Source organism: Lycorma delicatula, chromosome 12 (genome assembly GCF_047948215.1).
Source record: "Lycorma delicatula isolate Av1 chromosome 12, ASM4794821v1, whole genome shotgun sequence".
NCBI classification, from domain to species: domain Eukaryota; kingdom Metazoa; phylum Arthropoda; class Insecta; order Hemiptera; family Fulgoridae; genus Lycorma; species Lycorma delicatula.
The window spans coordinates 26,941,763-26,969,201 of record NC_134466.1 but is presented as its reverse complement, the minus strand read 5'-3'; the positions used below and the strand labels follow the sequence as shown (position 1 = coordinate 26,969,201).

Sequence of the window (27,439 nt, the reverse complement as noted above, 5' to 3'; positions counted from 1 at the left end):
TATGAATTTTCTGTGAGCTATTTTTTTTTTGTATATACTTTTTAGGTAGATGTTATTTTTATAAATGTAGATAGGAGCATTAAAATGTTAAAATACGTGTTTGTTTACATACTTTAATAATAGTTGAACTAGAATGAGAATTTCTTCATATATTTTTATCAAACTAGAAAATTTAGTAACCAAGGTGTTATCATTTATAGAAATTTATTATGAGCTATTATATTTAATTTTATAATATAATTAAAAATTTAAATTAAAGTATAATTTATTTCTTGAGTATTCAACATTCACTCTTATCATCTATCATGAAAATTAAGTGTAATGTATCTATTTGTTTTTATACATAATAATAGGAACATTACTTTAACTTATCTACATTTTACAGTGATTGTTTTATCAGTAATTTTATTGTTAAAGCTATTTAATTTTTTATTTTCAGTTTTTTTATCGGTTTTGATTTTATTGTTTTTCCTTGTTGAATCAAAAGCTACATTACTTGTAATTTAATTCTGTTCATGTAGCATTATTTAAATATATTTTCAATGTCAGTTATATTTGTATTTTGCATTTTTTTTGGAACTGCAAATATAATTGTGTTTTGAACCGGGAAAAATGTTTAACCACCAGTTTTCCCTTGAAGGAAGTTGATTGTTTGAGGCCTGCTGAACAATGCTATGGTTCCTTGATACCGTTTCCAGCCAAATTTCACTGTAGGGTTCTAATTAATAAAACAACCTGGTCTTGTGATCTATAGTTGTAACAAGACTCCATCGATGAACAAAAGACAGCTTGAAGACCCCGAATCAAGAAAGCTACACTAGATATCAGGAGACTGTCAAAGTATTAAATAAGTACAGTTGTGATTTAACTCAAAATTTATTATTTCAATATCTTTGTAACAAAAAATTAATTATGTTATCATTATTTGTTTACAAATCGTATGATTGGTGTTATCTAAAATCGACTTTTAATATTACAAATAAACTATCAAAATAAATATGTACCATTTTGATTGATCACCTTTTGCAGTTTTTGAGATAAAGTCATATTCTTGTCACTGTAGAACTTCTGTATTTTCTGGATGAAAAACTGCGGTAAGTGTTTTTTACAGGTCTCTTTTGAAGCCAACCTCATGCTATTAAGATCTGTAGAGACCAAAACAATCGGTACAAAGTCAGTGCAAGATCAGAACTATACAGTTTATGCATCGAAACTTCCCAGACCAACTCGGCATGTCACCAAAGGTATGAAAGTGTCTAGTATTGTGATTGAAGATGACACGTTGACTGTTGATTAATTCTCATCTTTCTAATCGCTTGTCATAATCATTCCAATTGTTGACAGTAGTGATTAAAATCATTTGTTTGACTGGATGACAGCAGCTCATTATGAGCAATTGTTTTCCAATCCTACTACCCACACACACAGCATCACTTTTCTTGGCATCAATCCTGGATTTTTCCACAGGTTGCAAAGGTTTCACCTTGCTTTTTTCATAAATTGTTGTACATGATCTATTTTTCATAGTCTATAATGAATCTTTTAAAAATGGTTTGATTTCATTTTATTTAGTTGTGATTCAGGTTATGAATTGCGGTTTAGTTATTTTAAATATTCAGTATCTTCACATACTAATTTTAAATAATTAATAAGAACTTTTATGACGCTGATTTTTTACTGTATAATTAAGTGTTATTTTGTGATCAAAGTTTTATTAGTTGCCTGTAATCCATCCAGGGAAATGCTGGGGCATTTTCGATGTTTATCCCTGGATTGGCATAGCTTTTCATTCCTGATTTGGTCTACATAATTTTTTATTACATACTGGCCAGAATAAACAATTTACACACACATAAATTTATATTTAACAAATCGACCTTAAGTACAGAACAATTGATATAGGATGACTTACCTTATTTCATTACATAACAAAAGCGCTTTCGTGAATTTTATTTGCATCATCAGCTGCATACATTATATACATTATATATATATATATATATATATATATATACACATACATACACACATTATCCATTTTTTTATTATTTATATTCTAACTTTATTTTACTTCTAAGTATTTTAGATATAATGTAAGAAGGAACGGTTTTAAAATTAATTAAAGGACGCATAGGAATACCCTGTTTGTGTAACTTTGGTAAACCAGTTAATATAGGTGCACTTGGTTACAAAGGTTTATAATAATAATTTCAAATCTGCATACCAGACAAATAACCACATAATAAAACACTTAATGAGTAATATACATAATAATTCTTCTAATGTATATAAATTGAGCGATACTATAAAATCATATGTAATGATTGTGACCATATTTACATTAGTAAGACCACTAGATCCTTTAAAACTAGATTCATGCAACATTTTAGAAGTTATAAAAAAGATAAACTGGGGTTTTCAAATGTATCAGATCATTTGATTAAAAATAACACACAATGTCATCAGGTTTTCAGACAAACTTGAAAATATTAGAAATTAAAAAATGCGATATGGATAGGAATAATAAGGGTTTTGACATTCTAGAAAGGCATTATATATATATATATATATATAAACATATGAATAAATTTTATGATTAACCTTCATACAGAATACGAGGATGACTGGTATTATAAAGGCAGAAGTAGATAGTATCACTATCTGTATGCTAGTAATGATTTTGCTTTTCATAAGTTTTTATTTTAATAATTTTTATATTTGTTTTAATTACATTTTTACAATTTAATTTTCACCTTGTTAATTTTAATTAATTGAAATTTGTAATTTTCAGCAATTTTTTACATTTTTATCTGTTGTTGGTATTATAATTCTTAATTTAAGTAAAAGGTTTTCAATTTTTGTATGGTTTTAAAGTACGGTAAGTTAAATTTAATTAAAAATAATTATTTTAACATAAAATTATAAGTGAATGGCCGGTGTGGTGTCATGGATTGCAAGTTTTTGATGGTTTTGTAATATATATATATATATAATGTATGCAGCTGATGATACGAATTAAATTGGCGAAAGCGCTTCTGTTACGTAATGAAATAAGGAAAGTACTGGGTTGACCTATTAAATATAAATTAATTTGTATTTGTAGAGAGGAGTATGGTTATTAAAAGAATTGCTTTTAAAAAAATAAGTATGAATATATATATATATAACACACACACACCTACGGTGTTTCTAAAATAGGTTGTCAAACTTCTGCAGTAATTTTCTTGTAGTAAAGAAAAAGGTTCCTATAAACATTGGACCGGAAATGCTTTGTCTTCCCGCTAGCTGCCATTTTGTTTTTTTCACTAAATTTTTATCTCCAGAATGATTTGACTAATTAAGTTAAAATTTGGCACGGTACTTACAGAAAAATAATACCTTATCTAATAATATTTTTTCAAAATGGCGACCATTTAAAATTTTCAAATCCAAATAACGCAAATATGATAAATTTTATTAAAAACCGCAAGAGTCAGAAAGGTTTTCTTTTCTAATTTTAAACAAACTAGCTTTGGTCTTTTTACTCGATTCTTTAAATAACCAAGCTTACTACTATAAAAATTAATACGTAATTTGAACAGAAAATACAATAATAATCATTAATATGAAGACATGTTTTGAAAGATAAATATTTTGAAAAATTATTCCTTTTTTTACTGTTTTCCAGTCAAAAACTGGACGTTCTCCAGTCTCTCGCGTACGTCCAGGAGGAAGAAGGCCCTCCTTCTTAGAAATACATCGCTTGCTACATTCTGTAGTTAGGATATCAATTGATTTCATGTCGACAATCACAGAGACTGCCTCTCGCAACACAGTTCTGTAGCCACCGACAACAGCTAACAGAAGATACTGGGCTCATAATAAAATATCATCCCTATAACATTGAAATTGCATACAATGATTCCAAACGGGTGCGGCGTACAACATTGTGGCCTCACAGACATCTTTATATAGAATCCGCATGGTTTGGAAATTCAAACCCCCAATGAAAGTTTCAACGGGGTATTTCCCAGTTACCTTAAGACATACGTTGTTGTTAGCCTCCTTAAAAAAGGTTTGATACTGAATTTACATAATTATAAGTCAATTTTGGATCCCATTCGGTACGTTACGACACAAAAATACGCGAGTGTTATTCTTGATGAGAATTTTCAGTTTATCTACAGTATGTAGCAAAAAAGGCCGCTGATGCTTTTTATGGAATCCGTAGATTCATTCATCCCGATTGGGGGTTGAATTACCATACCATGCGAATCTTTACAAAGGTGTCAAACGAAGCTATTATGCTGTTTGCTGCGCTTGTCTGGGCTCACCGCATGGCTTTTAGGTATTGCGCGGACATTTTTCTGCGGGCCCAGCGACTCCTCTTGCTGGCTGTTATACAGCAGTTTCGCGGGAGGCAATCTGTGTTATAGCCGGAGTCAAACCAATAGATATATTGGCTGATGAGCATAAGGAACGCTTCATTTCCAAGGTAAATAACCTATTGACGTCAGAACGAAAGCAGGAGATTGAAGACCGGGACCTTGCGTCTTGGTAGGTCAAATGGGATGAATCCCCCACAGGTCGCTACACGCATGGTGATTTCCTATAGTGTCTGATTTAGGTGCGATTGGATGGGTCTCCCCCAAAAGGTATATCACACTTTTTCTCTCCGGGCATGGTGCCTTTCGGGCGAGTTTGGGTAGGTTTCGTTTGGTGGATTCGAGTCAATGCCCGGATGTGGGACTGATGATACAGTGGACCACGTTCTCTACGTCTGTACCCTATACGAGGTCGAACGTTCACGAGCTGTTAGGGAACTTGAGAGAATACATTCCTTTCTGGATCTCCTTATTAACCGGATGATCCGCAAGGAGTGGTTTATAGTTGCTGGTTTTCTTTGCGTCCTTGCGGTGTGCAGGTCTGCAAAGGGAGTCTAATCGAGGTACTCGATCGGGGTAAGATCCCGGGTGGCTAGGGTTTCGGCTTAGGCATTGGATTGGTTGGAGGTAGGCGCATTGGCATCGTGCCACATTTATATGGATATTGTTTGTGATTCGCTTTTGGGGTTCCACTGGTGGGGGGTGGCCGCGCCGCCGGTATATGTTAACCCGTGCGAACGGGGGCGTGGCTTCCCTCCGCCGGTGACGGTCGTGATCGTGACTTGGTAATGCCACGCGAGACATCATGATGGGACCGGGTGATGGGTGATGGTGCAGGGTTTATCCCCGGCTCCTGCGCGGACCGGAATGAGGTTGCGTTCCCCTTGTTAGGTGACCCAAATTGGTCGACCAATTGGGTGTAGGTCTGAATTTTTATGTCGCGTAAAACATAATTTTGATCGGTATGAGTGTAGCACTGATTTAACATTAAATTCGTTCGTTCTCTGAGGCATTCACAGTCACGAACGGTGTTGTCAAATCTTTACTAGGCGCGGGGTTCGCGGTTTCGGTCAGTTAGTTTGAGGGAATCATGTTAGGTTGGATGTGAAGATATCCGTTTGAGGCCTACGTGAAGGCGAAATTTGATTTGCATTTTACTGGTGCAAATGTCTGCCGAGGCATTTAGATAGGTGGAATCTCGACCTTGGCCTGGCTGATGACTGTGAGATGTAATCAGTTATAGGGTCTAAAGACGACCTTCAGTAAAACCCCTTAGGGCTTTTAACGGGTGGTAGGGGTGGCGACCGGTAATGTCACAAGGCGGGTGTCTTCCCACTACAGGGTTGGGATGTGCTAAAAAGAATGGTCACTTATTCCTAAAAAAGAACAGTATCCATATTTAATAAGACAAAATATTTTGTAATTCAGCATAGCACTTAGTTTACAAGAAAGGACCTATTATGCTTCCATTGCCATTTTTAATTAATTACCTAAGATTTGAACAATTTTTTCACCAATTACTTTAATATACAATTAAAATATTTTCTGTTTTGGAGATAATACTAATCTCTTAATGTATCTTAATAATATTTTTGAAAAACCTTAATATTTCTGCATTCGGTTCCCATATGTACAAACGCTGAAAATAATTTTCAATAGCAATAATGAATTGTGAATTATTATTTTTAATGTTAATACATTAAACATAAAAAATAATGTATTAATTAATAATTAATTTAATGTATTAACCTTTCATTATTTGTTTTGTTTATATTTTAAGTAATTAATATGGATTTTATCCATATTTTGTATCTTATAATTTGTTTTTATATTTTTAAATTTCTTGTAAAAACGTGATCTATTATACTCGTATCTTTTATATTTTTAATTTGTATTTCACTGTTGTGCCTCAGATGCAAGTAGATCTGTCAATAACTTGTTAAAGACAATAATTTCTATTTTATAAAGACAAATTTAAAATTTAATTTTATTATAGTAAAAATAAGTTATAAATTTCTGTTATTATCAATGATAATGTATATTAACTTTCCATATCTGTTTTATTATTTGCATGCTTGTATGTATATCTTTTTATTATTGTGGCCATGGGAATAACAGTATTCAAATCTGCCTACTTATTTTTTTTATTTGCTGGAAATAAATAAAATAACAGTTAAATGATGAAAGTGATAAAAGTATCTAATAGTAGATTGCATTTGTTGGTTTTGTTATCTTGGCGGAAGAGATATTCTTATAAAATAAATTAAATTATTGTTCCATTGCATTTTTTTTAATGATAAGTTGCATCTAAAAATAAAGTTTATTAATATTATAATGTCGCTTAAAATTGTGAGAAAATGATTAATACTACATGCATCAGTTAGTATAAAAATCTGTTGTTTTTTTTTTACTATTATATCTATAAAAGTAATAATAGGTATATTACATACATTATATATTGCAAAAGTACCTATGAATACAAAATTTACTGTATATAAGCTTTTTCTAACCCACCATGCTGGTTTAATGGTTTAAATGATTGTTATAAATCAGTTGTTTAACGTGATTTTTTAAAATCGAGAGTTTAAGATTCAAATCCTAGTTAGGTAGTTGCTTTTATAAGTACTAGATGCCGGTGTACTTCAGTAGTTGAGGTTCAATAATCATACCTCAGGAATGGTCGGCCTGAATCTGTACAAGACTACACCTCATTGACATATTGTACTCATCTCGGTGGGCTGTTAGTTGCTTATTGTTTACTAGTTGAACAGTTTGCAACGTACAAATATGGGGGAAATATATATATATACGCTTTTTGAACTCATAAGTTTGTCATAAAAGATTATAAAATATTAAAATATCAGGCAATATTTTACCATTGTTACACATAAAATCTGATAGTTCTTTAAACTGGTTTAATTAGTCATTACGATTAAGCTAGCTATTAAAATAGAGGTGCCAATTTAAATAGTGTTTAAAATTTACCTGCCCACCTGTAGTGCATGTTTATGTTTATAAAGTAAAATTTTTCTAAATATTTAATCGCTCTTTATTTTTCATTTGGACCATTTGTGGTCCAAAGAAAAACTTAAAACAAACTGTAAAAGAAAACTTTATTTTGCATTCTATTTCCGTTTCTTCCAGTACTCTCATTCTTCGACTAACTCCATCTCTCTCATTTTGGGAAAATTAATCCTAAGCTATTTTTATTATTTTTACATCTAGGTTCTAAAATTTTTCCCGGTCTTGATTCTTTGACTTTCATCATCATTTCTGCAGCATAATGTAAGCATTCTGATTTAATGTTTGTGTTAAAGTAAGGGACTTTTTGTCGGTCAATAGTATTTTGTTTACTTTATTTAAGTTTATTACTATTTATTTATATTTCTTAAATAACCTAAAAGTAACAAATATAATTATGTTTGTTACTTTTAGGTTCTTGTAAAATGAGGTTATTAGCAATATTTGAAAAATTGTTTCTTTTGTTTTGTATCCTCTTAATGTTCTAAAAATCTTGTTTAAATAACATATTACTTTTACGAGAGTATATGTGTATACAATTACATATAGAGCATATGTATCTTAATTTATATGATCGTATAATTTTATAATCTAAATTTAATATTTTTTTGATTTATTTATTGATTTAATAGAACTAGTTCAATTTTCACAATTGTAAACATTAAATATTTAATTTGCGGTTTTCATAATTTAGTTGTAATCGATTTATCGACTAAGTATATGTTTGTTGTTTCTTTCCAACAGAATTGCTGAATTATTTATTTCTTTTACATCCTTTTTAAATGGCTTGTTTTTGCCATATGAAGATATCTTGTGACCATTTTGGTGTAATATAGATTTTTTTTGTGTTTATATATATTTTTTTTAATTTTTGGCATAATTCTGTATTTTTATTGTGTATTTCATCGAATAGATTTATCAAAACTTTCTTCCCTTTATTTTCTTCCTCCAGTTCCAGTTCCTCTTCCTTTGGTCAATCTTCTACTCATTCATTTCTTCCTTGTACTCTATCTCGTTAATAATTTCTTTCACTTTGATTACTATAAACTAAAAGAAAGAAACTGTTTTTTATTCATTCACTAGGTAATAAGATTATTGTTTTTGAATGTAATAAATATTTTTAAGTACAATTTCAAAGCTATATATAATCAGATTAATAGTTATTATATAAAAGAAATCAATTTTACAAATTACTAAATATAAATACATAGAAATGAAAATTTTTAATTTTCTAAAAATCAATCTCATTAACTTATATAAAAATATTAAATAAAGATATACAGTCTGCAGTTTACATCTTAAAAACAAATGTTAATGTTTTTCTTTTTTCCTAAAGTAGCCCCAAGATTTAATTGTAGCATATTTAAACATAATAAATATTTTGTGATGATACTGAGCTTAGAAAATTAAAAATGAAAAATATATGGTTTCATCATCTAGCAAATGAAATCGATCTTACACGGTCATCCTGTGAAAAATTTTCATTTAACAACTGTGAAAAATTTTCATTTAACAAGACCTTTAAAAAATGACATTTAAATTCTTTAGAAATATTTTTATCATTACTTTGGCAATTACAAATGTAATGTTTGTCTTTGAAGCATGATGTTGCTTTGATTTTGTTCACATTTAAGTTAGTTATGAACATCCGATAAATAAATTTTTGAACTGTTGTGCAGATTTTTTTAATTCTGGTTAAATTATTTTCTGCTATAGAGACAATCGTATCATCTGTTATTTATGGTATATGGTTATTTGGAGAATGATTATTATAAATCTTAAGAAGAGCAAGGAACTGAAGATGCTTTTCTAGGTTGTCTTATAATATATATCTTCAAGTTAGAACTTCTTTTCTACGATTCTATTACCGTACGGGAAAAATTCTACTGTTTATGATTTTAATCGGATGTATGTTGTTGCACTTCTGATTTTACTAATTATTAAGTTTTAAAGATGTAATGATGATTTATGGTGTGACAATTATTAATATATTACTTTGAAAATCAGTTTTATTAGAGTTAATTGTAAAGAACAAAATAAGAAAAACCTATTCCTTCATTGCAATAAAATATAATGTATTCACTTAAACGTATCTTTTTATTTGTTTGTGTTTTTGTTAACAGGCTGTTGCTCATAAGTGTATACTTGGAAATGCTAGCCCTGTATTTCAGGCTATGCTTTATGGAGACCTATCAAACGAGGTAGCTATTAAAATAGAAAATATGGAACCAGAAATATTTAGAAAACTGTTGCTGTAAGTTTTATTTTGTCTTTAATTATTCTCATCTTTGTACATTCTATTTCCACAGTAGCTTTAAGTTGGTAACAAAAAAAGATCAAAATTTGCCTGTATTTTTACCTATTTTTTAAAAGAAATTTTCAGTCAGGGTATTAATCAGTTATTTGAATGCACTTATATGTGTCTTTCAGCTGCCAGTAGCTTATGTAGCATCTTACATTTTCTCTGTTATCTTCTGCATAATATTCATTTTCCAAATCAAGCTATATTCCTTTTATCCCATTTTTCAACCAATAAATAAAACAAGTACTGATGAGTATGATCAGTAAAAGTTATTTTAAAAAAAATTTCATGGCCATTCTGTTTATAGTATGGGCATACTTGTTTTTAATTGAAGGTTTTACGATCGTTTTTTCTCATGATGCTTACTCTTAAAATATACTCTTTGTAAAAATGATCTGACTATTATTAAAAGGAAAAGTATTCGATTTCAGTACACTTTTCAAGTAAGTTGACTTTTAAATCGAATTCCAAATCAAGTGTAGACTTCTTGGGCTACAAGAAGTTGCCCTGTGCAAATTTTGTTCACAAACACTCAGAACTATTCGACCAAAATGATTTGAAATTTTGCATTTGTGTTCTACACTATTGGGAGAGTGCACAATTAAATTCTGGTATTTCTAGATATATTTGTTTCAGAGTTTTGACATAATCAATGTAAATTGATTATTTTATTAATTATTCATTAATTACAGTTTTTTTTTTCAAATTATATTTATATAGGTTATGCGAATGATCAAACCTTTGGAATATTTCCAAATTACATTTTAAATAGTATTCTGTGTTGTAGTAATATGCATGAAGAAAGGTACATTAAATTGTTTTAAAAATTAATTAAAAAAAAAAAGAATTTCCAAAAGCCATTGGAATTTGTAATCTAAGTAGAAATGATAATTGATATAATCTACAATCTTGCTATTGGAAGTGAAAATTACAATGATTATATACCACTTTGTATAATTATCTTTTCAAAAGTACTCAGGAGCAACTCTCTATAATAACTTTGTTACTAATTTACAAGGAATATTTAAAAAAAAGAAGAAATTTCTTGTTCTCGAAAGTAATTTGTATTAATGCTGGCATATGCATTTCGTCTCATTTCATTTCATTTCTCATAGATCTCAAGGAGTAATTTCAGATAAGGTGATTGTGAATACCGTAGATAATAAGTTTCAAGTTGGCCAAATTTACAGTACATCGCTTTTTCAAGGGTTGAGACAGAAGGTCGCTGTAGAAGCCATCATTCAATTTTGAAATATTGAAAATTAATAAAATGTTTGGATGTTAAGATAACTATCAAATATTGCTAATGAAAATTGGATATTTTCAAAACCTATAAAAAAATATACAATTTGAAGCTGATTTGAAAATCATTACATTTTTGTGTTATCAGGGGGTACCCAAAAATAACCAGAATTCTTTCTTTTTTTTAATTTATGTATTTTTTTTATAAAACATTTTCACTCCCCTTCAAAATGCTCTCCATTACCGCTAATACATTTCTCCAATCTTAATTTATCTGTTATGAATTCTCGACAGCTCATTCCTCATATTTTTATTCACCTCATTCACATTGGCAGAATTTTTCCCTTTCAGGTTTCTCTTCAATCATGGAAATAAAAAATTACATGGAGCTAGAGCAGGTGAATAAGAGGAGGGTGGGATAAGGGAGTCAAACCATTTTTTTTTTCTTTTTTTCTTTGTTAAAAAATTGTAAGTAGCACTTCTGATACCACAGCTAATAAGTTTTTGCATTAGTAAAAAATGTTTAACCAAAACGAATGCATTGCTGACATTTCTGAGATCGCAGAAATTTGAAAATTGAATCTTCTTATCTAATTTAAAATATTGTCACGTTTTTCGTGGCTCAATCAGGATATTGAGAGGTTGACAATTTAGAATATTTATATAATTACAATTTATTGATTTAAAATGTTCATGATTACAACCTGACAAATTAATAATGATAATGGTGATAAATATAATAATGATAGTAATAATAATAAGTGATAATAATAAAACAATTAATGAACACAAATATTAATGGAGTAATTACAACCACAATAATAATCAGGATAATAGTAGTAAATGATAATAATATTACATGTCAATAACAACAAATCAAACAATTAATACATGACATAAAACGTAACATAATCAAAACAGTAAGCATGACATAAAAATGGAGCGTAATCCGCAAAGAATAACAATCAAAATATTACTTATCAAATAGTGATAAATGTCATTAGTAAATAATAAATACAGATACACACAAGACAGAGTTCAAAATAAATAATCGTTTGGAATTTATTCCAGGTAGATAAATGGAAAACTAGATCCATTACCAAAAGAAACTGCTAGTCTTAACCCTTATTGACCATTAGTCTTATATTAACAAACAGTCATATAATGTTCACTTGCAAATACCTTTGCTATTTACCCTAACAGTTTATGAATGAAGTTCATTGCATTAGTTCTTTCACTTTTAAGCTATAGTTTTACCGTAACTCACAGATAGTATTTTTGGTTTACTGGAATTACCTGTGTCATTTTACTCGTGTTGAACTGGATTCGAGACTCTCCTCGCTGGACTGACATCTTGCACTCTTGTATTGCAGATTCACACCCGTAACTCTCCTTGCTGGAGCAACACAGTAACATCTCCTGAACTGGTTCGCAGAACTCTGCCGAACCCGCACAACTCACTGCCTCTCCTTGCTGGACTGATATAGTAACATCTCACAGAACAGAACTGATTTTTAGGTGGTCTTCCAGAGCTATTTATACTGCTAGCCTCTTTACCTGCCGGACCGAACCAAAGTTGAAGCGTGAGAACAGTCGACCGAGGCTTTTTTCCCATGAATTCCAAACCTGGTCTCTTCTCACCATACAACAGGTGTTCATTGTGTGTCAGCAGGCAGTATAACAAAAGACAATTGTAAAACAGACCTATTCTTTACAAAAAGGGTTCTCCTTTATGTCCCTTTCTGGATTTCTCCAATCATATTTGCTACTACTTTCATAATAACTGGTAGGAATTTGTTACTCAGGTTTACTATACCGGTCTTGTTGCAGTTTTCCAAACCTGGGAATTGGCTGTTGGTAGACAATTTTCTCTTAAAACCATGGTAAAAAACTTTTTTACGGTACTATAGAAAATTCAGACGGTTATTAAATTGGTCTATAATTTTGTGAATCAAGTGCTGAACATTTAAGTGGGGCAGTTTTAAGGAAGCCGGGAAACACTTCGTTGCTGAAAGATTCATTAATTAAATTTGTAAGGGTGATAATAGCATCTATGACTTCTTTTAAATTCTATCAGGGATATCATCATTACTTACAGAATATTTACTCGTTATATTTAATACACAAGGTTCCAGCTCTGTGGGTGTAAAAAGGAAAAAGAAATGCTGTTTCATCAATAAGCTATTCAAAGTGAATGGATCAATATTACTGTTGTTTGAAATACTGGGAAAAAAAATTATTAAATTTCTGTGCTGTCTGAATGAGGCATGATATATGATTTTGGTGAAGTTATCTGACCTGTTTTATTTTCAAATTCACCTTCTTTTGATAACTGCCTGCATGATTTTTTATTTATTGTCTGAATTAGATATTAAATTATCATAATGTAATCTTTTAGCAGTACAAATAACTTAGTGTGAATTTGTTTATAATTTTTCACATAATGCTGAAAGTTATCAAACAAATTATATTTAGACATTTCAAGAATTCTTAGCATAGGGCTAAATTTTATGATCCCTTTAGTAATTCGTATTTTTTTTTATATGTGTAAATTGTTTCTCTTTTACTAAAGAAAGCTTTCCAAAACTAATTAAGAAAATGTTTAAATATTTCATCTAAGCTTTCATCACCCATTTGAAAAAAGTAAAAGATATTTTCTCATCTAACATTTTCATTAACAATTGAAGCTGTTACAATTTAAAATTTATGATCTTAAAGACTGCAGTCTGCCTAAAAAGAATCAAATACTCTTAGCGAAAGCAATTTTTGACTTATATCTGCTTTATGTGTGTAACTAACAAGAAAGAGTTCAGATTGTATAAAGTAATAAATAAATGTTCTTACTCAGAGAAAGGGAATTTATATATATATTTTGTTTTGGTTTTTTCAGATTTATTTATTCAGATCGTATTGAGTTCACTTCAGTTGATAATGCATGTTTAATATACGATGCTGCTGAAATGTATAATATTCCACAATTGAAAAAGATTAGTGAAGATTATATTGTTTCTAATATTTCAGTTTCTGATATTTGCTATTTGTATGAATTTTTGAAATTGCATGATAATGTCTCTATTAAATGTGTTTATATGGATATTGTGGAACAAGAAACAAAATCGGTTTTAGCAAGTAAAGATTTTGTTACTGTGGATGTTGGGTTTTTAAATGAGCTTATTGAAATGCCATTTTTAGAGATTGATTCTGAATTGGAATTGTTTAAGGAAATAGAAAAGTGGGCAAGAAATCAAGCAGAGATACAAGGTTTGCAAATATTTATGTATTTTTAAATTGTTTACTTCAATTTTGATTGATAGTTAATTTCCGTCTCCAGAGTGCATTAGATTTGATTCTTCGAACACTAAGGCTAGGTAAATAGCATTCTTATTGCTTGTAATCAGGTTGTTGCAGGTGCAGGAGTGAGCCATCAGAGGACATGTTAGGAGGTACCTTGGTAGTACTGCATCAGTTCACAGTGTTATCTTGTGTCACCTTCAATGTCGCCTCACTTAGCAGGTAATTTGTTCATCTCATCATGCCTGTTAATAAGGAATTCAGAGCCGGCCAGGTGGCATACCATATTTGAGAGTCTGTGCTGTGATTTTCTTGGAATGACATGAAGGGTTGCAGAACTAAATTTTGCCAAATCTCAAGTCTTTTTGCCTCAAATTGGTGCTGAGAAATGAATATAGCTTTTTCTCAACTTTCTGGCTGCGCTGGTGAAATCATGATTATCAAAATAAAATTCAGGCATCAGAATTCCCAAATTTTGAATAAAAAATTTGTTTGATTTTGGGGGTTTCCTTATTCTGTGGGGAAATTTTAGGAAAAATTTATTTATTAAAAAAAATTAAGAGTATTGTTTAAAAATATGGAAAAATAAAGTATATCTTTTATAGAAGTAATGAAATAAATTGCTTCTCATTTTGGGTTCGGCTCATTTTATTGTTGCCAAAGCTACCTTAATTTTTATAGCCCTATAAGTGATGAAAAAAAATATATATACACATTTTAGAGGTAGGAGATAAATTTCAAAAAGATTTTTAAAAAAAATATTATTTTTATAAGTAAAATAATTTTTAGATCTAACACCTTCAATAAAGATTAAAATAAAAATAATAATAAAATTTTTCTGCATTTTAGGTGTGGGGGTTTATAATTTTTAAAAATTGTAGAAATCTATTGTAGTTTTATATATGAAGTATAAACTTTCAAAAGATTTTTAAAAAATTATTTAAACCAAAAAAGGAGATACAGCAAAAGAACAAAAAAAACATGCAGTGGTGAACAAATTAATGTTTATTAGTCAAACTTATTCAAATTTAATAGTTTGCATCCATCTTTGTTTTTGATTAACTCATTAATCCTCTTTGTCATGGATTCTATTAAGGTAGAACAATGATTTTTGATTTCTTCATCATGAAACCAAACCTGTATCACTGAACTAATAAGGACAATGTTTTTGTGTTACAATTCATTTTCCACAGTCTTCTTTTTAGTATGGACTATAAATTTTCAATGGGATTCAGGTTGGGGGAGTTCCCTTTCCACAAGAGCATGCAAAGTTTTTTGTTTTTGAAGAATTCTTTTGCTTTCTTTGATATGTGACTTGATGCAAGGTCCTGTTGGAAAATAAGTTCCGGGTTCTTCTGCATAAGTGGGACTATTTTTCTTTGGCATATGTTGATGTATTGGATCTATTTCATCATCTTTTACAGAGGCATAAGTGCTCCTGGCCCTTCATGTTAAAACATCCCCAAAACATTTTTTTGGCTGGATGTTTGGGAGCTTGTTGCAGGTGTGCTGGAGTAGATGTCGTCTCATCTGCTGACTTACGAATGTAGGCTACTCTCTCCCCTTGGACCAAGAAATGTGTCTCATCTGAAAAAATAATTTTTTTCCACATCTCAATAGTCCTTTATTAAAGCCCCTCAGGGCTCAGAATGGAGGGGATGGTGTGGCGACTGGTAATGTCACAAGGTGGGTGTCTTTCCCTACAGGGTTGGGAGTCCTTTCTTTATGTTCCTTTGCCCATTGAAGCCTTTTTGTCTTCATATCTTGTGTTGTTAACTGCTTCTTTTTAGCTTTACGAGCAATCCTTCCTGCTGCCAACAATCTTCTACGAACTGTCATATCAGAAACATTAGTCCCACTGGTTCTCAAGTCCCTATTAAGGTCAACAGTTGACAATCTTGGATTAATTTTACTTTTTCTTATTAGTAATCGATTCTGTGTGGGGGTGATTTTCTTTTTCCATCCACATTTTCCTTTGCTTTTTGGAGAGACAGAACCTGTTTCCTTAAACCTTCTCACAATTTCATTTACAGTACCTAACCCCAAACTACACTTACTGACAATCTGCCTTTGAGTCATTTGTATGTGTTGGTACGAAGCAACAATTTTTGTCGCTTTCGTGGGGTTACATCCATTGTATTAACTATAAATGAATAAAAAACTTATAACAGAAACTCACAAGGTCACAAAAAACTAATTGACAATGAATTATAAAAGCACAAATACCACTAATTCTATTTGTATATGAACTAGCGACATAAACTTAAAACACTAAACAGCAACCAGTCTGTCACAGAATGAAAATTCCTTACAACAGAATAGAAATTCCCTTTGTTCACTACTGTATGTTTCACTTTTAAGAGGCAGGGTTGTTTTTTGAAAAACCCTTTTTGCATTATTTATGTATATTGCCGGTAACAAATTCACTTTAATAAAATTTTCTCTAAAATGCCTCTGAAGAACATCAAATTTGGTTTTTTCATGGCATCTCCTCTTGGTTTTGAAATAAAATTAATATGATCAATGCTTCGTATATAGAAATATTTGAGCGAAATTTGAAGAAAATTGGTTTGGTCAGTCCCAAGATATTAGATCAAAAACAGTGCGGCACACAAAAATATTTATATATGCACATACATGTGTTTTTTGGTCCAGATGAACTAGTTGGACCCTAAAACAAAAAGATTTGCAAAAAACTTATCCCAATATTTTTTAAATTACATTTTGAACTTCCTGATAAGCGATGAGGACAAAAGTTTTGATCAAATTTGGCTTGAAATGAGTAAATTTAACGATAAATTTATATGTTTTGTTTTATCTGAGATTTGGATTTATAGTGACAAAATGAAATTTTACCACACCAAATTCACTTTTCATCCTCAGTTCGTGCGGCAAAACTCCAGGTTTTATTTGAATCATCCTCAGATGTGAAGGTAATGTTCAAAGGAGACATCTTTCACCGAAAGAAAACCATGGTTAAGCACTGACGAATTGCTTAAATGCATGGAAAAGAAATTCAATTTAACAAGAATAAATGAGATATGGATAGCATATCTTGCTACCACACGCTGTTTCCTCAAGTAATTCTAATCCCTCAGTATTCTTCACCTCAACAACAAACATTGAAATATACTAAACTTAGTTAAATATTAAAACATAGGAAAGCCCCAGGTATCTCATGTTTCAATGTTTCTTTACAAGTATGGCAACAGACAAATACTCTTAAGCTTAATAAATGCTGTTATCATTCCAGTTGGCAAAGGAGGTGGCAAAAACAACCCAAATAACTATAGACCTTAGCTCTGTTACCTCTATTTGCATAAACCCTGGAAAACTAATTAGAAATAGGTTAAATCTTTGAACAGACTAAATCTTTATCAAAAATGAGATAGCATAAACCAATTTTGGATTTAGAAAAGAACTAAACATAGAAGATGCTATTGAAAATGTTGATTTATTTTTATAATGGTGTAAACAAAAATGAAAAATATGCATGTCTTTTACTAGATATCAGAAAAGGGTTTATTACTGTTGATCACAAAATTTTATTAAATAAACTATAATATAAGAGGAGTGTGCAACGACTGGTTTGGGAGTTATTGCTCTCAGCAGAACCCAGCTAGTTAGATTAGATAATAGTTTAAGTACAAAAATTTAGTGGACTCCAAAAATTTACTCCACTAAAATTTAGTGGAGTCCCTCAGAGCTCTGCCTTCTCAGCAGAATTTTTCCTGGTGTATATTAATGACCTCTGTGAAAGAAAGCTAAATGGTTCAGTGACAACATCTGGTGATAATACAGCATTAAGGTATCAATGAGAAATGATTAATTGACGTAGTTAATAGTGATCTGCGAGAGACCTCAACCTGTGGTTTCAAGTTAATGCTTTAAATATGAATAAAACTAAAACTGTATTTAAGAACCGATTCACCTCAGTCACTATTCAAACGAACACTGTAAAATGGCAAATAAAAAATATTAACAAAACTGTGAGAGGATACGGGAAGCGGATAGTGTGAAATATTTAGGCATAGTGATCGATTCCAAGTTGTCCTGGACAGACAACACAATGAAATTAAAGAAAATTCAATTGTGCATAGAAAACTTTATTTTGTTTGTAATCTCTGCCCAGAGTATATTATAAAATCAATGTATTATGCTTTCATTGAAAGTAAACTTCAATATGGGATACCAGTGCGGGGAGGAGCCTATTACTCTGTAATAAAACCTCTAATGAGAATTATTTCCAGAAATCCTCAAACATTTAATTCTTTATCCATTTTCAGGAAATGAAACCTCTTACTCCTTCAGTACTTGTACTGTAATATTTTGTATAAAAAATGGCCAGGAAGAAATGAAGTACCCTGCTTATAGTATACAGCATGGAGCGTCAAACAGGCCAATCTAAACAAATAGATGTTCCATAAATTTTATCTTTTTATTACAGCTCTGATTTTCTGTAAAATCCCTGCAGACATCAAGCAACTAAAAGTAATTCCAAATTTAAATAATCAGTAACAATAATGGCTGCCCGCAGAAGGTTATATTGAATGTTTCTTTTCAAATATAAGCTAATTTATCAAGGAATTAAATGTATTATAAAAATAAATAAGATATATTTTGAATGTAAATAAGTATAACTAGGATAAGTTATATAAATAAGATAAATATAATACAGTCAAGGACATTAAAATGATTAAAGTAACTAAATACATATTTAGAAGTTCAAATCATCTTTGTTTCACACCATGAATCATTTTACACTTCTACTATTATTACTTTTTTCTATCTTTTGAAAATTTTCTGTATAAATATAATAGTAAAACTATTCAATTGTTTAATAATTACAATTTTCACATTTGATAAGTTATAAAGATGATAACAACCATGAAGAATTTCCTCAGGAGTATTTTGTTTTCATTTTTTACAATCTAAAAATCGTAATATATCAAAAATACCTAAGGTAATTTTTTTTCATTGTTATTATAACAGTACTATATCCATTATTGTATATTATATATCCATACAGTTGTGTATGTTTTATTTATGTTAAGTGTGTTTATTTTATTTTAAGTTTGCAAATATTGCTACTAAGTTGCAACGCAATCTTGTAAGAAATATGTACTTTGTAAGCAATGAGAATAAAACTATTACTGTATTATAAAGATTACTTTTTTATCAAATATTTCCTTATTTTAGTGCTAAATAAACCATTATGAATGGAAATAAGTATAGTACTAAGCCCCAGCTTACATTGATTTTGGTGAATCACATTTTCTTCTTTATTGATATGATGTTTTTAACGTTTAACAAAATTTAAAATTGATCAAAATTAATTGGTAATTGTGAATATTGAAATAATGAGTTAATAAAGATATTGGTTATTTGGTTACTTTGTTGAAATACTGAAGGTTTTGGAGTTTGTGGCAGTTTTCATTAAATTACTGGAGTTACAGACTTGGGGCTTTGTTTTTAATGTTCAATATCTGTAACTTGAACATTAAATGTTTCTAAATCTAAGTTCATGTAAACGTTTTGCTATATTCCACAAGGGAAATATATTTTGAAATAACTTATTTTTCTTCACGAGATACTTGTATTTGTGCATGTGTATTTTATAGAAAACAACAAAACCATACAATGTAAGAGTATTACAGTCTTTAAAATTAACAAAAAAACACATTTCGTAAAGAAATCTGAAAGAAAAAAACGAGTGATTTGTCATAAAAGACAGAAAGAAATTTTGCATTACATGTGCATCATACTAAGTTATATAAGTCTTTTGTTTTAGTCATTTTGGTTTACTGTAGATTTAATTTGTTTTCATTTTTTAATAATTTTGTTTTGTAAATTATACATTTTAATAAGTGTTAACTTTTTTGAACAAGTAAGATCCAAGTTTTTTGGGAAAACATAAAAGTTCAGTTTAGTTATACCAATTTGCTCTTGATATCTTTTGTATGTCTTCTGTTCTGTATAATTTTACTATTAAAATTAGAAAATTCTGCGACTTGTGTACCTTTACTGCAGTAATCTATCTTTCGTTATCCTTTTTATAAAATTTTCTCATTTTATATTAAACTCGTGTCTATGTTCAATTTGAATTTCTTCAGCAATATATATTTATTACCTGAATAAATAGAAAAACTGGTCAGAATTGAGTCGACTTAGACAAAACATTGTTTGTAAGATCATAACCACAAAGCATTATTTGTCGCCAAGATTTACTTTGGAACATAAGATAAGGTTGTCTCTAAGTTTTTCTTTAACTTCAATGAACAGTGTGATTTCAAAATTCATCTGTCCTCCAAAATTCAAGGAACAAAATTTGCGATGCAGTTTACAGTTTATGTCTGTCTTGCTTTGTAAGTTAGCATCAGCATGCACTGTACAACAGTTTAGAAACTGAAACGTTGCCAACAGCTTCTGGTCATCATAACTGTTTGTGCATTCATAATTGTTTCTAGTGTCATGTACTACAGCAGTCAACAAAAGCATTTTTTAACTTAAGTGTTTCTCTTTATAACTGAAATATTTAATGTATTTGCTGAATTAAAGCAAATAAAACAAATATCTGCATTACATTTTGTGAGTTTCTATTGCAGTTTAGGTCCATAATCTGCACTTCTGTGTCATTATTAATTAGTAGTACTGTAAAAGAAAATTCATTTGTTCAGAGAGATACTACTTTACAGACATGTTCATAAAAATTGCAGAGCAGGTAGTTGCCAAAAATTTTTATGTTTTACCCAGTTCTCAAAACAATAGTTTGCAATCTCAAAGCTATTGGGTAGTTCTTTTTATTATTAAATTACAATAAATTTGAATGTAATAATATTAAATTTTATATTCTTTTAGGAAAATGTCTAAGTAGAATTGCTCCAAGTCTTTCCGATGTATTTACTAAGGTACGTTTTCTATCCATGACGGTTGGAGAATTTGCTGAAGGTCCTGGTTTATCAAAGTTGTTATCAACAGATGATAAATTGTCACTTATCTTGAATATTATAAAACCAGGAATGTGCCCAATTCCTGATAGATTTTGTACTATCAGAACAAATCGTCCTAAAACAGGTAAGTTTATTTTTCAATGTTACACCTTTGCATAAAGTTTGTAGCAACTCCCTTATTCTATCTTTCCTTTTATCGTAACTAAATCAATTCATCATCTTTTTTCTATTGTACTGGGTGTACGAAAAGGAATATCAGGATTTATTTGTTATATCTCTTGGATGGGGTATAAAGTGATAATAAGGCTAAATTTGAAGAGCAATGATAACAGTTTTAGTTGCGCATGTAGTGTTATACATGGATTCCCTGTTTTCGATTTTACAGTGACACTAGGAAAGATGACAATTTCTATCCTGAACAAAAAGGATAGCCTTCTGTGTTTTGCAGTTTGCTAAATATGAATCGGTTGCAGTTCAACATGTGTTTTGTAGAAAGTTATCACAATTAATTGTGATAATTTGAGAAAACAATAACATTTATCGGTGGCATAATCAATTTGAAACAACTAGATGTCTGTGTAAAGGGAAGAGTACGAGGCAACCAAAGATGTGTGAATGTTGAACTGTCAGCAAGACTTACTTGCTTAGTCCTAAAAAATCTGGACGATCAGTCGCAGGCTAGCAGTGGTGGTGATGATAGTGTAGAATGTTTTTAGGAAATGGGTACATATGCACATCATATCATTAACAGCTGTTATAAGCTTTGAAATCTACAGACTACACTATATGTGCCAACTTCATAATTGAAATTTTGCAGCATAAGATGACTTTCTTGATAGTATTGTGTTAAGGATGATACAACATTTCATTTTAATGGAAAAGTTAACACACATAATGTCTGTATCTAGGGTCGAAAAATCACCATGAAGTCTTAACAATGCAAAAGAGACTTCCCAAAATTAAATTTTTCTGTGCAGTATCCTGAATGTTACAGGCCATTCTTTATCACTGCAGCAGGTGTAACAGGAGTTGCTTATTTGGATGTGCTACGTATATGGAACTTTCCTTAACTGCAAGATGGATCAGAAAATTTTATTTAGCAATAAAATGGTGTCACCTCTTTACTGCCATAACTTTATGGGATAATTCAAATGATGTTTTCCCCAAGTCGGCATGCACGTGATGACAGAGCTTGTTTCCAGTGGCCTCGTTCTTTGTATGCAGGAATTACTCTTGGCGAACTAAACAAATTGCTTTATTGTTTATATTTGTAAATAAATACTTTGCTGTCCATGCTGCATTAAAATTTTGGCATTCAAAATCAATTTTTTATTTTGTGACAACTCATTTCAGTGCCTATAATTAAGTAATAAAATAAAACCACAAAAATTCTTAAAACTTGCATGTAAAAATATCCAATATTCTTTTTGAGTTCGGTACACTCAGATGGAAAGTGCATACAAAATTTGAAGTCTGCAGTGAGAAAGCACTCAGTGCACCTATTGATTTCTACAACTTGCTAACTTGTCACTACTGTTTCAATACTGTCATCCCCCACTAAGTTATCAATCGCTCGATTATATGCGGATATACAGTGTAATAGTAGATGTGCATTCATGTTTGTGATTTTGGTAGTTTGTTTATAAAATTGGGTAAGAAAGAGATGAAAATGTTGCTCAGGATTTCATAACAGGCCAGATTAAGCAATTTAAAGGGCCACATTTGGCTTGCGGGCAGGCTTTTACTCACCCCTGGCCTATGACATTCAATATTACATAATTTAAATATGGAATGTTAAAATTTGGTAGAAATTACTTTACTTAATGATTCTTGAGATTTTTGCTAACATATAAACATTATATAATAATAGTTATAATAGCAATAAAATTGAAAGATTTCTTTTTACTAAAATATTATTACTCTGTTGATAAATTTTAAAATAATACAAAGTATACGATCATAATTTATGACAAAAATTGGCTTACCTAGGCTTCCAACCCTAGTCTCCTTCAAAATAATCATCTTTAGACTCCTTACACTTAATCCAGTGAACTTCTCCATCTCTGAAACATATCTCGTAGCCCACTTCTGGAATTGCTACAGACTGTACCATCACATTCTTCATTATATCAAAACCAGGACCCTTTCAGTAGTGTCTTCAGTTCAAGGAATAAGAAAAAATCATTAGAAGGATCATGTCTGATGAATAAGGAACCTGAGAATTCTGAGTTATGTACACGATCAAAAAATCCTGGATTAGACATTATAAATGAGCAAGTGCATTATTTATGTTATGGCCTAGTGCGATTCCCACAGGTCTGATCTGTTGTACCAAACTGCATCATGTGAAGGATGCCTTCATCAGTTTGTTGACAGTTAATTCTTTTGGTGTGTATTTATGACGTACTACTTTACGGTTGTACAAAAAAAACTTTCACCATCCCTTTTACTTGTCGTGGTGGTTCCATTATGAGTTTAGGTTTTTGGCTTGTACAGATGTACCCAGTAACCAGTTATCACAGTTTTTAGGAAGCAAGGATCAGCATACATACACTCCAGTACTTCCCATGCAAGTCAGAACGATCTCGGTTCAAGTGAAAGCGGCTTTGCTCAATTTCATGGCCATTTTGCCCATCCCCAAATCACATTTGTTAAAATCATGTGTACGAAACCATAACTAATCCCAGTAAGATACACAGTTTCTCTGATGATTAGTGAATGATTTTCTATTATTAAACTGCATTCATTAACAAATGACATTTGGATTTTAAATTAATGGCCTACCGGTGTACTTTTTCACTGTCAACCAAAGGCCATTTTGGAAATGATTGTACTATTCTTTAATTTGTTTAACCATCATAACTTCTTTCTTGAAAGCCTGCTTAATCGTACAAGTTTTTTTTGTTTTGCGTATGACCAAGCTTTTGACAGAACTTGATCCAGTAACTTTGTTCAACACACTCTGTCAAGCACGAAATAAAAGTATGACGAGCACTTGTAACACCGATACCAACACTGTGTGCTGAATAACTAACACGCTATATAAGGTTATAAAAGACACCCTTGAGCATTATTTACTAGTTCTATTCTCTACCAACATTTACTTGCATTTAAATATTTGAAAAAAAAATACTCATTACTAATTACAGATAAACCTGAATTTTTCATATTTCATTAAACATGCGCTAAATATGTACAAGATTTAAAAATTGTCTTTAAAATTGTTATTTTATTAAGTACTGATTTTAATTTTTGCATGTTTGCATCTCTTTATTTTAATTTAATAATGTGTTTACTGCTACTCCTTTTTTATTTATATTCTTGTGTACTTGGTAATGCTGCTTTAATCAAGATTTTTCCAAGATATCCTTTCAGGTAGATGCTGGAACAGTCTCTTTTAGGTTATTAGCACTTCATGTAATATTTTTTGGAATGGTTGTGTGTCATAGTAAATATTTAATATGAAACCGACCTTTAAGATTAATTAAATCGTATTAACACAAAATGATTAGGTTTTTTTTTATAGACAAAATCAGTTTGTTTGATGAAAATTTATCATCTAACTAAATGTTCAAAAATTTTAAACCCCTTGTAACAGAAATAATACTATTATCAACAGTGGAAATACCATACACAAGTTAGTAATGGTACATCTACCCAAGAAACACATTACAGTGGTTTTATTTATAGTTTTAAGTTGTACATTCATAAAATGATTTATTCTAACTGCCAGTGTGAAATTTTTACAGTGATCTTGGCTTGAGAAAATTCCTCTCTATCTATCATGCTAGATAACACTGGACTATGGAGGATTTATTTATAATTTTATCCTGTTATGTTGCCATTGTTAAAAACCTTTATCATCATAGCCTTTGTTTTTTGCCATTTTGGTTTTGATCTGGTATGTTTAGAAGTAATTCGTACAATATAAAGAACCGTTTTAACTATGTTCTGTGTTCACAATTATTGTTACCATTGTCAAAACAATTCAGCAGTAAGCAAAGTTTCATTTATTGTCTTATCTCTTGTAATCATTAATGAATTGTAATGTAAGCACCGGTTATATTAAATAAATAATAAATATGTGCGGTGTAAAGTCAAGCAAAGTTCATGATCTCTACAGTATACGTTGGAGTTGTTTCTTTCCGTATCTATATTAGCCGAGTTCCACTATTTCTGGGAAAATTAACATGAGGTTTTTTATTGAAATTCATTAAACCAGGAAATATTCTCTGAAAAAGACATTCAAAACAAACACTTCAAATGATAAATAATGTGATCTTCTAACTTGAAATATTATGTTGGTTACAATAGACCTATTACGGTATTGTGAGTGGTAAATGAAACTTTAATATTAGGCAGAGTGACAGAATGGGTATTTTGAACAAGCCATGTGAGCTGCCAATGAATTTAATTATATTTTTTATGATTAAAAATGTAGGTGAAGGAATAATAAATAAAGTAATTGAGCTTAGCTTGTTTATATTGCACATGTTTATTGTTTATTTAATATAATTATTGCTTACGTTACAATTAATTAATGATTACAAGAGATAAGACTACAAATTAATGAAACTGTAAAGTATTGAAAATAAACGATTCATTATTTATTAAAATAAAATAATTAATTAATTTAATAATAAATATTTAATTTTTTCTTTACAAAAAATAAATAAAATATATTTAAAAGAAATAATAAGAGTAATTTATTTTACAGGTCAATAAGGAATTCGTGAAATAATTTAATTAATTTACACAGTAAGATCAGATTAAAAAAAAACAGTTTTAACAGATTTCCATGGGTTTAGCAGATCCAAAAATTATTTTTTATAAAATATGTATGGTAAGAAATAAAGTGTATATTAATCTTTTTTAATAAATTATTATTTCTTTAAAAATAATGGAATTGAACTTTTTTAATTGTTTTTTTTTTTTTAACTTTGAAGAAAGTCAAGATCGAATTTAAAAAAGAAAAATGAAAATCCTAAAAGAGTAAATAATCTTGCTGGTTATAAATCCTGTCTGTGATTTGATTCCGTGATGATAAATCTCGTAATATGACCAAATTTTACCTTCAGTTTCAATAAAGTAAAAGTAATGCAGTATTTACTGTGAATTTAACTGAAGCCATGTAAATTATAAATGTTCATAAGAGGAAACAGTTGAGGGAGGAGGCCTAGAGTTCATGTAGACTATGTGGTGTTGAGCAAGTGAATACAAAAGTTCAAGAAAATTTACTTCGTCATTTTTGTGTCCTTGCAATGATTCTTAGAAATTTTTAATAAAATTGTTACATTTTTTAAAAAAACTAAGACTATGATGGAAAATAAGATAGCTAGGTGCAAATATTGAACTAGCAAAATAGGTTTTTTCTTAGTTTTTTCTAACGACTAAACAATCTTTATTTTTTATATACACCTCTATTACCATTTGAAATTTAACAAGACCCTTCTTGTGATTCAAGAAAGGTAAATCTTCTCTTTATTCGTGGATTATAAACATGAATACATGTTATTCAAGTTAAGCATAATCATAATCTATAATTATTGCACATCAACCATCTTGTACGTTAGGCCTCTGACCATGGTATTCTACTTTTCAAATATTATTAAACAAAAGTCAAATATTATCGGTATATGTTTATATATCATCAAATATTCATGATAGAAATATTACATTTAGAAAAACATTTATAATTAATGCAAGGTAATGTTAAACATAATAACTTACAGTTAAAAATAGAGGATGCACCATAAAATGGCAAATTACACAGATTTATGGGTCATTCCAGGTCGGTTCAACCACAAAAAAAAAACAATTTTTTTACCCACCATCTCATAGTTTTATGAAATTTACTTTGTTTGTTCTACCCATAGAGGTAAATAACCACCCCAAGTTTCAACTCTCTACCTCACTTCATTATCATGTTTGACCGTTCAAAGTTTTGAAATTTTTCACATTTTGCAGTCTGATATCGCAAGATAAAAAGCATCTGTAAAAATGAAATGATTTGTCATTTGTTTATTTTCATCCAATCATTGTAAAATTTTCAAGTTTTTCTCTCTAAACTATGGGAATTCTAGAGAAAAAATATAACATTCTCCACAGTGTAACGATTTTGGCAGAAAAAAATTTATTTTTCCATGTCAAAAATGTTTAAAAATGAAAACATGGTTTAGCGTTAAACTCAATATCTCAAGAAGGGAAAGGGATAATCACAATTTTTTTCCTAAGTAATCTTTATGAAATGGGCTATAATATAAATAAAT

The 27,439-nt window shown here is 30.1% G+C and overlaps 1 protein-coding gene and 1 pseudogene across 2 annotated transcripts in view; both read left to right on the top strand.

Annotated features, from left to right (window-relative positions):
* Positions 1-26,071, top strand: part of LOC142333048 (BTB/POZ domain-containing protein 1-like) — a 43,540-nt gene extending 17,469 nt beyond the window's left edge. For both annotated transcript variants that reach the window (XM_075379851.1, XM_075379852.1), the window contains exons 2-5: positions 9,509-9,639; positions 13,820-14,190; positions 21,079-21,294; positions 25,888-26,071. In XM_075379851.1, the coding sequence (XP_075235966.1) occupies positions 9,509-9,639; positions 13,820-14,190; positions 21,079-21,294; positions 25,888-25,895 (726 nt within the window). In that variant the 3' untranslated portion in view covers positions 25,896-26,071. The remainder of the gene's footprint in view (positions 1-9,508; positions 9,640-13,819; positions 14,191-21,078; positions 21,295-25,887) is intronic.
* LOC142333307 (uncharacterized) lies at positions 14,363-19,100 on the top strand (annotated as a pseudogene).
* Positions 26,072-27,439: the final 1,368 nt, after the last annotated feature.